At 55.4% G+C, this 15,684-nt stretch overlaps 3 protein-coding genes across 3 annotated transcripts; all 3 read left to right on the top strand.

Moving 5' to 3' along the window:
• Positions 1-3,988: 3,988 nt before the first annotated feature.
• Positions 3,989-8,875, top strand: LOC129200417 (protocadherin beta-15-like). The gene is made up of 2 exons (XM_054811768.1): positions 3,989-6,473; positions 7,931-8,875. Exons 1-2 carry the CDS (start codon positions 4,035-4,037, stop codon positions 8,048-8,050), a joined length of 2,559 nt encoding a protein of 852 aa, XP_054667743.1. The 5' UTR covers positions 3,989-4,034; the 3' UTR covers positions 8,051-8,875.
• Positions 8,876-9,711: 836 nt separating this feature from the next.
• Positions 9,712-11,945, top strand: LOC129200414 (protocadherin beta-8-like). Its single transcript, XM_054811765.1, is given in 6 exon segments — positions 9,712-9,830; positions 9,832-10,798; positions 10,957-11,074; positions 11,077-11,119; positions 11,121-11,383; positions 11,386-11,945. Coding segments are annotated over 6 exon segments (2,070 nt in total).
• Positions 11,946-12,291: 346 nt separating this feature from the next.
• LOC129200416 (protocadherin beta-15-like) lies at positions 12,292-15,684 on the top strand. Its single transcript, XM_054811767.1, has one exon. The coding sequence runs from the start codon at positions 12,534-12,536 to the stop codon at positions 14,973-14,975; it is 2,442 nt and encodes an 813-aa protein (XP_054667742.1). The 5' UTR covers positions 12,292-12,533; the 3' UTR covers positions 14,976-15,684.

Here is a 15,684-nt window from a genome sequence, read left to right on the forward strand (position 1 = left end):
ATTGTGCCCAAGGAAAATGACCAACATTTCCACCTCAATCAAAACACCAGAGTCCTGACAGCAAAGGAGTCACTGGACTGAAAGATCTGTCCACAGAGCAATACCTGCACACTCTTCTTTAAGATATTCTTTGAAAATCCACTGCAGCTGATCCAAAGGGTGTGGGGCAGTGCGTGCTGCTAGTAATACTGAATTGGTTCTTAACTTCAGATTACTCTAGCAGGGCACATACAACAGTTGGAGATGTCCTTGTGAAATAGAAACCAGCCTGTGCTTGAAAATGCCTCGATTGTCTCTCTGACTTGTGGACGATGTAGTGCACAACACATGAGCAATGCTTACTATGCTTTCCCATAGCTTCCATCTTTCTTAAGCACATTTGACAGAAGATTTGTATAGGACACGTTCTAGACGTTTCATACTTGCCTGGATTATTAGTACCAAACCAAACGTCCAAATAAGTACTGAGAAAGTGCGTTTATTTGCCAAAGACTTCAGGTGGGAAATGTGTTTTATAATTTGCCCTAGCAATAGCCAGAACCTAACGGAGGAGATGCGTGCTGAGACTCGGGGGTGAACGCCCATGTGCAGTTCCTGCGTTGGACGCCCAGTGCCGCTGTTGGCCAGCGCTGGGCGGGTATTGCTGCTGCTGGGCGGGGAGCTCCCAAGCGGGGAGAGACCAGTAAGCACCAGTCAGATTCTGAATGGCTGACATTAACTAAGAACCCAGCTGAAATGTCCTAGTTCAAAGCCTTTCCAAGGAATGTGCTGAGAATTGCCGCATCGAGAACCGTCTGGAAACGCCAAGAGCACAAGGAATCGGGGATGTGAAGGAGGGAGATGGTCTCCCAGGCTGTCCCCCGGCTGTCTCCATCCCTGGGAGCTGTGAGAGGATTTCGCCGCAGGTCTGGGGTGACTCAGACAGAGCCCGTTGGTTGGTAAGCACCGACTTAATACCGCGAGCAAGAAATACTTACATTTAACAGAGTGATGGGGAAAGCATTAACTGGACTGAATACAGAGAGAGAGAGGAGACTGGTTTATGTCTCGGAAAATGAACCACAAACAGGACACGTACCAGTGGTATTTACAGCCTAACAGAGAGGCAGAAGGTGGGGAACGATTCTCCCGGCTTTCCTCACGTTTGCATCCAGCGGAGAGCTCAGGGCAGCAGTTCTACGGGAGAGTTGGGAATTCAGGCGCTGTCTGAATGCTAGAGGCGAGAGAAGAAATCCGTCCTGGGAGCTAGCTGGGAATGAGGGGATGGGAACGTTGGTGCCTCTTTACACTCGGGCATGGAAACCACAGTGACTCGGGGAAGCATCTGTGCTTTTCATCTGCATTTTCATCTGCTCGTCCCAAGCCACCCTATCCACAGGGTGTGCCGGAGGTGGATGAGCAGTGGCTCCAGGGATGGGGGGAAAGCTTTTATCCGGAGGGAGTGGAGCGGGGTGGAAACTCGGCCTGAGGCTTCTGAGATTTCACTCAGCAGATCTGAATTCCCAGCTGGAAGACCGAGAAGAGGATTTTGGAAACTGAAATTGCTCAGGCTAAAGACGTACGGGCAGAAGGAACACTGTGTTCGGAAATTCGGAGACATACCAGGAACTGAGCAGAATATGTTGCTGTAGCTCTTTTCTAGCATTAAGATGTAAATCTCAGAGTAAAGAGAAGAGCAGGTTTTCGGTCATATTAAGCTATCTTCTTAGGTTAAAGACGTCATCACTAAACCAAATAATGAGGAAGCCTGCAAGATCACTATGTGCTCAATGAGTTAATTATCTGACACATTTATGTAAATCACATTCTTATTATGGCTATAGTTCCTTAGTCTGTCCTAAACCACAGTTTGCCTTCATCTGGCAGTATACACACTTATTTTTTCCACTCATACACATCCATTTTATTGTTGTGACCCAATGGAAAACACCAGCATTAGCTATCCAGTGGTGCACGGTAAGTTACCTTTTCTCTTTATTTCACATTTGTCTAAAATCTAAAAGAATATGAGCTTCAGTCTAAGAGCGGCATCTTCTGATGTGCAAAGATACTATCACAGCCAAGAGCTCCGTTAAGGATCACTGTTCCTCTTACACCCTTCTACACCTGAAGCTGAAGGACACCATTTCCGTTCTGAAATGAGGGGAGTAACAATTACCGGGTTACTGTAATCAGGGTGAGAACTGTCTGTGGAAGCTCTTCTCAGCTTGTGTCTGTTCCCTGCTGCGTAGTGGTGCCAAGGATCACGTTACAAAGGAGCAAATACACCTTCCTTTCTCGGAGATGCCAAGAGTCGAGCAGAAGCACTGGCAAGGGCACAAAGCAAATGGATTCCAGATATAACTGTTATTTTTGCATGGCACGAATGAGGAGAGTAGCCGCATTCCCAACGCATCTACTGCTGGAGTTGAGCTATGGCTGGTTTTACATCAAGTTTATGTGTTGGTGATAAAGATAGCAACACGAGAGATGGGCAAATCCCTGGAAGGGAAGAAAGAGCTGAGCTGACCTTCGATGTAAGTTAGTCTTTTAGAATGTGTCATGCTTCCAAGGCAAAGGGCGGTAAGAAGAAATCAGCAAAAATGGCTCCATCCATGCAAAGTCCTCTGGTAGGTAAAATTCCGGGGAACCCTAAAGTCAACCCTGGTTATTACTTTCTCCTACTGATACAGTCACGAAGTTTTTATTTTAAAACAAATGAAGGCATCAGCGAATTTCTAGGACTTCACCTAGGACTTCTCCCTTTTGACGAATTTGATCCTGCCTCTAACCAACCCATGATAACCTTTGCATATTCCTATAATCCCCCTCAAACATCTCGTAATCAGTTCGCTCTTTCCTTTCTGATAATGCATGATAATCTCCCCACCCCCTCACCCCTCGTTTACAAAGTTTCTGGTTAAACCTCTTGGATGTTACACTTGAATTGCTGTTTTAATGGCCCGTCGATCGGTGTCATTAGCTCCCTGGTCTTTGCTATTGTCTCCGTCAGCTCCTGGTCGTTAGCGTTTGTGTATCTGGGCGTTTAATTTACGACCTCTCCTGTTTGTTCTCCTTGCCTTTTGTATCAAATAGCTGTTGGCCTTATATCCTTACACAGATACAGGAGTTCGGGTTTGACCTCCCAGTACCGTATCTCTGACTGTGTGTGGTAACATCAGAGGAAAAAGGGCTGTATACCTCCAGAACATGAAAACAGGCTTCAGCATTTCGATGTTTGTGTACGTCTGGGGACATTTGTCACGAATGTGTTACACAGTCACACATCTTATCATGAGTGCAAGGGTCAGCAGGCGGCAGGGGAGGATACTCCTGTCAATTAAGGAGTTATGTGACCTTTGGACGAGGTGTGATACACACTGTGAAGAAAACAGCATTAGGATGATGTGTCCTAGAAGAACATTATCATTCTAGTGTGATCGTGAACTAAGGTGATGATGAACTGAGGCGATGATGAAGCATTTGCTTTCGGGACCTTTCCCTGGTACCAACTCTCATATTCAATAGCGGTGCTTCTCTGACCTGCCCCACTTGCTAACTGTCCTGTGCTCATTAACAAGTGGAGAAGAGATGAAAATCCCGCAAGGCATCCTGTGGAAGTGGCAAATCTTGCAATACCAACACAACACTGTAAGCTGTGTACGAAGCCGTTGCGAGCTGGGAAGTGACACCCAGAGCAGCGCTCTGTATGCGGGAGGGAGCCTGCTTCCAAACGAAGAGAGCATTTACACCGCGCCTTTTGGCTTCGGTTTGGCACGGAAAGTGCAGATTCAAGAAGCAAACTCCGAATCAACAGTGCTGGCCCGAATGAGAAGGCAGAGGAAATATTCCCCCTTTACGACGCTGGGTGGGGGTGTTGGCCACGGACCGGCAGGTTCCTTTGCCCGCACCGGGTTTGCAGGCACAGGGAGACAAAAAGCCCGTGTGAGCTCCTCGGGAGGGCAGCGGTACACGGAACGGGTGCTCGGGGGCTTTCGGACCCCTTACCCCGGCATTCCCGACAAACGTCGCTCTGCCTCGAACGTTGTTTAAAAATGCTGGGAACCACGGAGAACGGTGGATGGATTTTCTGGAGAGTAATGGCGTGGGGGAGACGGTGCGGAGGCAGCAAGAGGCAAGTGATCTTGTTTATTCTGTACGTTTGCGTGTGTCAGAGCGGGGCCGAAACCCTCCGTTATTCTCTGGCGGAGGAAATGGAGAGGGACTCCTTTGTCGCCAATATTGCAAACGACCTGGGGGTTGTTCCGAGCCAGCTCGCGGCTCGCAAGGCCCGCGTTGTGTCCGAGGGGAACGAGCAGCTTTTCCGCCTCAATGAAAACACCGGAGTCCTGACGGCAAAGGAGTCCCTGGATCGAGAGCAGATCTGTCCGCAGAGCGATACCTGCACACTCTTCTTTAAGATATTCTTTGAAAATCCGCTGCAGCTGATCCGAGGAGAGGTGGAGGTTCGTGACGTGAACGACAACTCCCCCGTGTTCCCGGAGAAGGAGATGGTTTTAGAGATTCCCGAAACGACATCTCCCGGGTCCCGTTTCCCTCTGGAAAGCGCCCAGGACAAGGACGTGGGCAGCAACGGCTTGCAGAACTACAGCCTCGGGTCCAATTCGCATTTCTCCCTCGCTCTCGGAACAAGGAAAGGTGGAGCAAAATACGCGGAGCTCGTCCTAGAGCGGCAGCTGGACCGCGAAGAGCAGAGCGCGCTGAATTTACTCCTCACAGCCACCGACGGGGGCTCGCCACCCAGGTCCGGCACGGCTCAAGTCCGGATCGTGGTGCTGGATGCCAATGACAACATCCCAGTCTTCGGTCGGGAGGTCTACGAGGTGCGCCTGGCCGAGAACAGCCCCCCCGAGCAGCTGGTGGTCAGAGTCGCGGCCGCGGATCCCGACGAAGGGTCCTACGGGAAAGTGCGGTACGGCTTCACCCAGACATCGGAGCGGTCCCGGCAGCTCTTCGAGCTGAACCCTGCCACTGGGGAGATACGGGTCTCGGGCAACCTGGACTTCGAGGAAGCAGAAAACCACGAGATGGTGGTGAAAGCCACCGACGGCGGGGGGTTGTCTGCGCATTGCAAAGTGCAGGTGGAGGTCCTGGACGTGAACGACAATGCCCCGGAGATAGCGCTCACCTCCCTCACTGCCTCCAGTCCCGAGGACGCCCCCCCCCGGACCGTGGTGGCCCTGTTCAGCGTGCGGGACCGGGACTCCGGGGACAATGGCCGGACAGAGTGCACGATCGACGGGGACTTGCCCTTCAGTCTCACCCCCACTTTTGATAATTACTATGAACTGAGAACAAATGCGGCACTGGACAGGGAGAGGATGGCGGAGTATAACATCACCATCACAGCCATGGACTGGGGCACAACGCAGCTCAGCTCTCGGGAAAGCATCTTCGTGCAGATATCGGATGTGAACGACAATCCCCCAGAGTTCACCCAGGAGGTTTACACCATGTTGGTGGTGGAGAACAACGGCCTCATGCTCCGGATCGGTAGCGTGAATGCCACTGATGCCGACACGGGAAAAAACGCCCATGTAAACTATGCACTGGTGCGGCAGGAGGGCAAGGAGCAGCCCGACGTGTCAGTCAGCTCTGAAAATGGGGATGTTTATATCCTCCACCCGCTGGACTATGAGGAGGTGCACGCCTTCGAGGTGGTGGTGTGCGCCACTGACGGTGGCTCGCCACCGCTCAGCACCCAGGTGGTGCTGCGTGTGCTGGTGCGGGACGAGAACGACAACACGCCCATCGTGCTGTATCCGCCCCCTGAGAGCAGCGTGGCGGTGGGCGAGCTGGTGCCACGCTGGGCGCCGGCAGGCGACCTGGTGGCCAAGGTGGTGGCGGTGGATGCGGACGCGGGGCAGAACGCGTGGCTGTCGTACGAGCTGGCCAAGGCAACGGAGCCGGGACTGTTCCGCGTGGGGCTGCACAGCGGCGAGGTGCGCACGGCGCGGGCCCTGTCCGAGAGGGACGCGCCCCGGCAGAGCCTTGTCGTGCTGGTGCGAGACCGCGGGCAGCCGCCGCGCTCCACCACCGCCACCCTCGGCATCACCCTGGTGGACGGCTTCTCCGAGGCCCATTTGCGGGTGAGGGAGGAGGTGCTGGCCGCTGAGCCCGACGGGCCACTGACCCTGTACCTCATCGTCTGCCTGGCCTGCGTGTCGGTGCTGTTCTTGGCCACCGCGGTGGCCGCTGTGGTGGTGAAGGTGCGGCGCACCAGGTGGAGCGAGGCAGAGACCTTGCCTGCGTTCCCGAAGTCTGCCACGGAGAGCAACGCAGGCTCCCTGCCCCGCAGCTATGCGTATGATGTCTGCTTCACCACCGGGACCGTCAACAGCGAGTTTCGGTTCCTCAGACCCCTCTTCCCCTGCTTCCCTGCCGGGCTGCCTCCCGCCCCGGGCGAACAGCAGAGCTCAGTGTGCTCGCAAGAGGCAGCCAACCTTGGGGAAGAAGGTGACTGGGCTGCACAGGTGAGGGACCTGGTCAGGCCGAGGAGATGGGGGGAGCAGGGAGGGAGCAGCGCGGGGTAGGGGGATGTCACCTCTGGGAGTAAGGACTATCGATGTTGCGGAGCTGGTGGTGGAGGAGGCACTGGGGCCAGAGAAGAGGGTAGAGATCGTCTCAGAGCTACTGGTGGGGGCCTCCCATGAGGAGCCGGCATGGCTCAGCGGGTCCCCAAGGGCTGACCATCTGCACTCCTCTGCATCCAGCTCTATGCCCTGGGTATCCACGTTAGATCAAGTCTTTGGTGTCACCCCAAAGGGGAGCAGCTGGATCATGAGAAGATGAGAAGTAGGGGTATAGATGTGTGAGCCACACATCAGTTCCTGTCCACACACAGTGTAGACCCCGTAGGGACCCAGAGCAGGAACGACACTGCTCCTGGGGACACGTCCTCCCAGAGGCGGCAGCATCAGGAATGTAGTGGTCCTGTCCAGTGTTAACCAGGACTGCAGGAATAATGGTGCAAAGGGGTGTCACCTCACTGATGGTGTCCCCTGCACTGCTGTTAGGAGCTGGTGCTTGGCGCTGCCAAGTGCCATTCACCAGAGTGGTGGCAGTGCTGAACTCAAGCTGTCTTACAAGCTGCTGGAGGCCACGGAGGTGGGGACCTCTGCTATTAAATTCCCTTATAGTTCTGTGGCTTGCATGAACAGTATTGACCAGAAAAAAGTGGTTATTGTGACTTTACAACACACCCTCCCATTCTTTCCTGACCCAGCTGGGTGCTCCCAGACAGTACCAGCACCTCTCTTCTCAGTACTGTGGTGAACTTAGAGTGAGTCATGTCTGAGGCGCCCATTAACCTCCAGCTTTTCAAAGAGCATGGTGGGGGGACAACAAGAGGTGATCATTGAAACAGCTCCTTCTCTCCTCACTCTCCCAGTGAGTCCAAGTCCCCTCTAAACATGGGGTTACTAGTTTCTGGTGATCCATCTAGCACTTCACAAGACTCTGGACGATGAACACATAGGAGGCTGAAGACCCACAAACACCATCTTACAGTCATCCCTTAACATTTTTGTATTTCATAACCACTGGTGACTTGGACTCACTTTACTGCAGGTTCTCAGAACCACAGTCGCAGTAGCCTCGGGAGACAAGGACCCATCAACATTAAACTGCATTTACTGTTTGTGAGAAAGTGGTTTTATTTTGGGTTCTTACCATCTTAAATTACTCCCTCAAACTCCTAAGAGGTTTACAGTAGTGTCTTTGTGATGTCTACAGTGGGGGATGCTTTCTACCTTTAGATTTTCCCCATTCAGGTCAGAGATCCACCACCTGGTCCAGCCTCCTCTTTGGCTCTGGGTAGAGAAGAGTGGTGTCACACATGCAGTGGTGTAAGACATGCCCTCTAAGGTTCTTGCTGAGGCCTGCTTACCTTCCAACACCCAAATGACAACCTCCACTCTCTTCTTTGCAGGGCAGAGCTCCCCTCTCTGAAGACATGGGGCCCAGACTTGCAGAAGCAGCTTGCGCTGCAAACAGGGGGATGGAGCTAAACGTCAATTCTGATCAAAACCCTTGGCTCAGCCATCAGTAAGTGAGGAGAAAGACAAGCATGTCTGTCCTCACTGGGAAAAGAGAATGAAGAGACCAGATACCCACCAAAAAAGTACCAGGAAGGTACAAGTCTTCTCTGTAAGAGAACAGAAACACTCTCCTCTTGAGCAGTACTTTATTCATGTAGGTATTTTGTAATTGTGATATGGATGGAGGAGGAGGACTGTGTTGCATGTTGATTACACTGAGACTTGATGTATGATTGTGAAAGTGCTACTTCTTCTAAATATTAAGGCAAATTGTGAAAACTGAAGCAGATCTTTAAGATAACTTTCCTACATAATTTTTTCTGCATTTTTTTTTCTTATGGAGATGGCTCTGTAATAATATCTTAATTTTCTGCAGTGTGTTCAACACCAGGCCAAACAAATATTAAGCAAAATTAAGTGGTGCTTGCAAAGGAATTCCTTAATAAGAAACAGAAGTGGTTACATTAGAAATGGCTGACATTGGCATGCTTTGCATATTTGACCAGGTTCTCTGCACTGTAAAGAGTGGGCTTTGAGCAATGTTTTGTTTTGGTTGTTTGGGTTTTTTTCCTCATAACTTAAAGTTGAAATTAACATTTCAGGATTTTTGAGTATAAGGCAGTAGAGAGTTAAAGTACTGTTTGTGGTTTTACGGTAAAATAGGCTAAAACGTTTACAATAAACTTAAGGCGCTGTAGAATATAGGGTGTCAAGAAGCTTTCTGTTTTCTTTCCTTTCATTAATCAGTTTTGATCTATAAAGTACTCTGATATTTCCTGTCACTCACACATTTTTAAGAGTCAAATGCCTGATGACAGAAAACAATAAAACCTACTTGGAACTCCCTTGGGTGAGTGTGCTATCTCGAAGATCACTTGCTACAGCCATCGCCGAGGAACAAGCCACCCCAAGAGCAAGATTTTGGGAATAATTTTGTGCATTTTGGAGTGGATTTTATGTAGGGGAAATCAGAGTGAGCTGGAAGTTGGCCATTCTCAGAAGCTGAAGTAAGGTTGAGGGGTTTGTCTGAGCCAAGAGTCCGAGATTTGCTGCCCTCCAGCCCCTTTGCAAGGTCATGAGGTCGTGAATTGGGGGAACAGTCTCGGTTCATTACAGAAACCCACCCGAGAATTACTACGGGAACTACATGGCTATGGCTGCCGTGGTTCATGGACCAGCTGATTCATGCTAGACACCTGAAACAATACACAGCTTTTTTAGCTAAACAGCTTAAAAGTCATTTCTTCACTCTGCATAAACTCTTCAAAGTGTTGTGAGGAGGGACATTAGAAAAAAACAGCTTTAAATAAATATTGTTTTCAGATAAAAGGCAAACAGAAGCACTGTTCATTCACGTGGTGGCCATACTTTGAACAGGATTGTATGGGCAGTTAAATCTGTATGCCCTGACCTCGGAAGAGAGAAATGGAGCGGTTTGTTTCTCTCTGTTCCGCAGTCTTTGTGCTGGGAAATCTCCGCGTCCTTCGGCAAATTGGCCGCCTGGTGCCGCTGCTGACTGCAGAGGCGCGGAGGCTCCGCGCAGCTCCCAGATCCACCGCCCGCGGGGTTCGCGGGGCTGCACCATCCCGGGCTGGTCTGCTCGAGGGTCGGCGGGCTGGATCGGCAGCTCCATCCAGTTCACAGGGGGAGGAGATCGATTCACTGGGAGGGAATGGAGCTGAGGAAGAGCGAGGAACCGCTCCCAGGGAGAGCGGTGGCTCTGATCCTGCTCCTCTACGTGTCTGGGATGAGAGCAGAAACTAACCGGTATTCTGTGCCGGAAGAGGTGGAGAGGCTCTTTTGTGGTGAATATAGCTAAGGATTCGTCACTGACCGGTGAGGAATTATCGGCTCGACAGGCTCAGCTCGTTCCTGAAGGAGAAAAGCAGTATTTACAGCTGAACCAACACACCGGAGATTTGGTGGAGCGAGAGCAGATGGACCAGGAGGAGCTGTGCGGGCAGACCGAGCCTTGCCTGGTGCGTTTCGAGGTGCTGTTGGAGAGTCCACTGCAGTCCTTCTGAGCTGAGGTAAGCCTCACCGACATAAACGATCATGTTCCTATGTTCTTAAATACAGAGATAGTTTTCAAGATCCCGGAAACTGCAATGCCGGGGGCTCGATTTTTGTCGGAAAGCGCTCAGGATCCAGATGTGAGGAGCAGTAGTCTTCAGCATTACAGTATCAGCTCGAAGGAGTATTTCCATATCTACACCCGAAGGCGGAGTGGCGGGAGGAGGTACGGCGAACTGGTGTTGGACTGAGCCCTGGACCGGGAGCAGCAGGCAGAAGTGGCTTTCAGCATTACGGCTTCGGATGGTGGGTCTCCACCGCGGTCTAGTACATCCTTAATGCTCGTGGTAGTCCTGGATACAAATGACAACATCTCAGTATTTAGCCGGAGTCTGTATAAAGTCCGAGTGCTAGAAAATAGCTCCCAGGGTACCTTAGTGGTGACAGTGTCTGCTAGCGATTTAGACTCAGGAACGAACGGGGAAATAGCCTACTACCTAGTTCAAAATCCAGAGGAAAATCTCAAGACCTTTACAATAAATCCAGAGACAGGGCAGATTCGACTACAAAAGCCAGTGGATTACAAAGAAACGAAGATCAACGAGATAGACGTCCAGGCCACAGATGCAGGGCGCAAAACCGTGCACTGCAAAGTGGAGGTGAAAGTGGAAGACATGAGCAAACACCGTGGTGGCCCTCTTCAAACGTGCGGGACCGGGACTCGGAGGACAACGGCAGGACGAGCTGCGAGCTGATGGGCGAGCACCCATTTAGCATCATGTCACTGGCGGGCGACGCGTACGTACTGGTGACATCGGAGGCGCTGGACAGGGAGCAGGTGGCAGAATACATTGTGACCGTTTGGGCCTGGAACGAGAATTCTCCCGCACTGTCGGTGTCCAAGACTTTGTTCGTGGAGCTCCTGGACGTGAACGACAACGCTCCCAATTTCGCTCAGGCCTTTTGCACCATGGTGCTGAGCGAAAACAAGCCCGCGGTGATGACGCTGGGCCGCCTGAGTACATGGACGCCGACGCGGGAAAAAACGCCCACGTGAGATATGCGCTGGAGCCGCCCTCGGTATCCCGCCGTGGCATCATTCGTGTCCGTGGACGCGGAGAGCGGAAACGTGAGGGCGCTGCGCCCTCTAGACTACAAGGAGGTCCGCGCTTTCGAAGCGGCGGAGCGCGCCGCCGACTGCGGCTCGCCGCTGCTCAGCTCCCAGGCGGTGCTGCGAGTGCTGGTGCGGGACGAGAACGACAACACGCCCATCGTGCTGCATCCGCACCCCGAGAGCAGCGCGGCGGCTGTCGAGCTGGTGCCGCGCTGGGCGCCGCAGGCGACCTGGTGGCCAAGGTGGTGGCGGTGGACGCGGACGCGGGGCAGAACGCGTGGCTGTCGTACGAGCTGGCCACGGCGCCGGAGCCGGGGCTGTTCCGCGTGGGGCTGCACAGCGGCCAGGTGCGCACGGCGCGGGCCCTGTCCGAGAGGGACGCGCCCCGGCAGAGCCTCGTCGTGCTGGTGCGAGAGCGCGGGCAGCCGCCGCGCTCCGCCACCGCCACCCTCGGCATCGCCCCGGTGGACGGCTTCTCCGACGTATTCCGGCAGCTCAACCACGCTCCTGCGGGGAGGCAAGGAGCGAGAACCGCTGTGCAGCTCGCGGCCGGCTGGCGAGAGGGAAGCCAACGCGGGGAGCTTGGTGGCTCCCGTTCCGCCGCCGGACGGGCCGGCCGGCAGGCGCGTGCACGCCCGAGCCTTGCCGAGACCCGCCTCCGTTCCCCGTCCTCAGGCTGGGATTCCCGAGTCGGTGTAGTGCCGTGCCGTGCTGGTTCCTGCGTGCTGCCCCTGCGGAGAGGCTCCTGGGCGGCTGGTCCGGCCGGGCAAGGCGGCTGAGTGGATCGGGGCCGCGCCTCCGCCCACGGCGCCGTGGGAACCGCCTCGTGCTTGTCTTGCCGCCGTGTTTCGCGAAGGGCACGGATCGGCCTCCCGGGAGACAAGCGCGCCCGCCCGCCCGCGGGCTCTGGGCAGCGGGGGAAGACGCGGGGCAGCTGTGTGTGCGCACGGGTCCGTGTGCCGGTGCGAGCCGGCAGCGCGGGCAGCGGGCGGCGGCGGGCGCAGTCCCGCCGCGGGCCGCAGGGTGGTGCTCCCGGCCAAGGCGGCGCCGAGCGGCTGCGGGCGGGGAGGCGGCCGAGCCCGGCCCGGCCCGGCCCGGCCCTGCCCAGCACCGCCCAGCCGAGCCCAGCCCAGCCGAGCCCAGCGCAGCCGAGCGGAGCGGAGCCGGGTAGCGGCGGCGAGCGGTGCTCCGTGCCATCCGCTGCCGGGCCGCGGCGGCCGCGCTCCGGGTCGCCAGCCGGAGTCGGCGAGAAGGAGGGAGGGAGGGAGAACGGACGCCCGCCGCCCAGCCGCGCTGCTGCCGGGCACCGCTTTCCGCGGAGGACTGCGCGGGAGATCCGCGAGACGGAGGCTGTCCGCCGCCCCGACATGGCGATCGCAAGGCAAGTGCTTTGTCTCTCTGCTTTCCTCTCCCTGCCGCACGCTCGCTCCGAGCCCATCCGCTACTCCGTAGCCGAGGAGGGGGAGAGCGGCTCCGTGGTAGCGAACGTGGCGGAGGACGCGGGGCTGGCCCCGGCGCAGCTCTCGGCTCGCCGCGCCCGCCTGGCCTCGGAGGACGGCCGGCAGCACTTTCGCTTAGACCGCGGCACCGGCCGCCTCGTCGTGGCCGAGAGGCTGGACCGGGAGCAGCTGTGCGGGCAGTCCGGGACGTGCACGCTCCCCTTCGAGCTCCTGCTGGCAAACCCCCTGCAGTTCTTTCGGGTCGAGGTGGCCGTGGAGGACATCAATGACCATTCGCCCGTTTTCCCCGAGCAACAGGTCACTTTTAAGATCCTGGAAACTAGTAACCCGGGCTCGCGTTTCCCGCTGGAGGGGGCTCGGGACCTGGATATTGGCAGCAACAGCATCCAGGCTTACAGCATCTCTCCCAAGAACGAGTACTTTAGTGTCTCCTTTGGGAGTCGGAGGAATGGTGACAAATATGTGGAACTGGTTTTGGAAAAGCCGCTAGACAGAGAGGAGCAGGCGGAGATGCACTTCAGTCTCATTGCCATGGATGGAGGCACTCCACCCAGGAGCGGGACCACCCAAGTCCACATTGTTGTTCTAGATGTAAATGACAACTCTCCGGTCTTCACACAGGAGCGGTATGTTGGCCAGGTACTGGAAAATGCTCCAGAGGGCTCTGTGGTTGTCAAGGTGGTGGCATCCGATCTTGATGCGGGACCTAACGGGGCCATCTCCTATCAATTCAGCCAAGCGGTGGGCCAGAGCCCCTCAGCATTTATCATTGACCCTGTGAGCGGTGAAATTAGACTCACAAAGCCTCTGGACTTTGAGGTGGCAGAGAATCACGAGCTCAGCGTGCGGGCCACGGACGGCGGGGGCCTCTCAGCAATCTGCAAGGTGTTGGTGGAGGTGGTGGATGTGAATGACAACGCGCCGGAGCTGGTGGTCAGTTCCTTCAGCAGCCCCCTCCCCGAGAGCGCATCACCCGGGACGGTGGTCGCCCTCTTCACGGTCAGGGACCGGGATGCTGGTGCCAACGGGAAGATCACCTGTGCCCTGGAAGACCAGCTGTCGTTCTCCCTGCGACCAGCCTACAAGAATTACTATGAGCTGGTGACCGTGAGCGCGCTGGACCGGGAGGAGACGGCGCGGTACATCCTCACTGTCACAGCAGCAGACGCGGGGTCACCTCCTCTCACGACCACCCAGACCTTCACGGTGGACATCTCTGATGTGAACGACAACGCGCCTGTCTTCAACCAGACTTCGTACACCATGTACGTGCGTGAGAACAATGTGCCCACGGCGCTCGTTGGAGCCGTCAGCGCCTCGGATGCCGACGTGGGGCCCAATGCCAAGGTGACCTATTCCCTGGCCCCAGCGCACCCAGCAGAGCGGCCTCCCTGCTCCTGTATCTCTGTGAACTCTGAGAACGGGCACGTGTTTGTGCTGCGGCCCCTGGACTACGAGCATGTGAGGCAGATCGAGGTCTCAGTGAGTGCCTCTGACGCGGGGTCGCCTCGCCTTAGCGCCAACGTGACCGTCCGCCTTGTCGTGGTGGACGAGAATGACAATGCGCCTCTGGTGCTGCACCCCGCCCAGGACAGCAGCCCACCGTCCAGCGAGCTGGTGCCCATTTCGGCTGAGGCGGGGTACCTCGTCACCAAAGTGGTGGCTGTTGATGCCGACTCGGGGCAGAACTCGTGGCTCTCGTACCACTTGCTGAAGGCCAGCGACCCCGGGCTGTTTGCGGTGGGTGCCCAAAGCGGGGAGGTGCGGCTGAGGAGGCCAGTGACGGAGAGGGACGCCGTGAAGCAGAAGCTCGTCATCCTGGTGCGAGACAACGGGCGGCCACCGCTGTCAGCCACTGCGGCACTGAGCGCGCTCCTGCTCAGTGACTTCTCGGAGGTGCGCCTACCGCAGAGCAGCCTGGCCACGGAGGACGAGGGCAGCTCCCTGACCACCTATTTAATCATTTCATTGGTCTTTGTCTCGGTCCTCTTCCTCGCGTCCACGGTCGCCTTCGTCGCTCATAAGGTGTGCAAGAGAAAGGAGCTGAAGGGTGGGCATGTGCTTTACGGCACCGGCAACTTGCAGAGCAGCCTGGCCGAGGCGGCCAATGCGGGGACCCTGCCCCACGCCTATTGCTACGAGGTCAGCCTCACAACAGGCTCGGGCAACAGCGAGTTCAAGTTCCTCAAGCCCATCCTCCCCAGCCTGCCACCTCAGCACTGTGCCAGGGGCGGGGGCGCCGATGATGAACAGGATTTGCCCCAGGGCCCTGTCACCATGGAGGACGTGGCACCAGACAACCCAGGGACGCTCTCTGCCGAACCGTTCAACAGTCTTTCCTTTACCTAGCGTGGAGTCAGCACAGCCAGAGGCTTCACGCCTCGTCACAGGAAGGGATCCAGGCTACAGCTTGTGGCAACGCTTCCTGCAGAGTTAATCTGCATTTGCAATTGGCATCCCTGGTTTCCCTCAAATTCTAAGTCAGAAGGAAGGTTGTCCCCCCCTCCATAATAAATCAACAAACAAACAAAGAACGAAGCAAAAGAACCTCAGGGCTCCCTCACTCCGGAACTAAGATGTTTCAGCTCTGTTACAGCCATTTCTGAAATGCTTCAAGAGTGGGGTTAGTTGCAGGGCCCCCGGCTATGTTCTTGTCTCCCTTGCTGTTAGGCAAGACCATGGACCTCTTGCTCTGTGCTGTAATGAAATGGCAAGGTCGGGCAGACAGATCACATGCTCGCTGAAATGCACGTAGCCCTCCTCCCAGGTCAGGAAAGCAAGGAAGTTGTGAGTACTGTGTCACAATGTGGTGCACAAATTGCACAAAATTTTCATTTGGCTCATAAGAGGGGGTTGGGTGGGCTTTCCCTTTTGTATTGCCATGGTGTCACGGTTTAGCCCCAGCCGGCAGCTGAGCACCACGCAGCCACTCACTCACTCCCCCCCCCTCCCCCCCAGTGGGATGGGGAGGAGAATGGGAAGGAAAAGGCAAGACCTGGTGGGTTGGTATAAGGACAGTTTACTGGGATAGCAAAGGGAGAAGGGAAGACAAAACAGA

Source organism: Grus americana, unplaced genomic scaffold (assembly GCF_028858705.1).
Source record: "Grus americana isolate bGruAme1 unplaced genomic scaffold, bGruAme1.mat scaffold_1003, whole genome shotgun sequence".
Lineage (NCBI taxonomy): Eukaryota > Metazoa > Chordata > Aves > Gruiformes > Gruidae > Grus > Grus americana.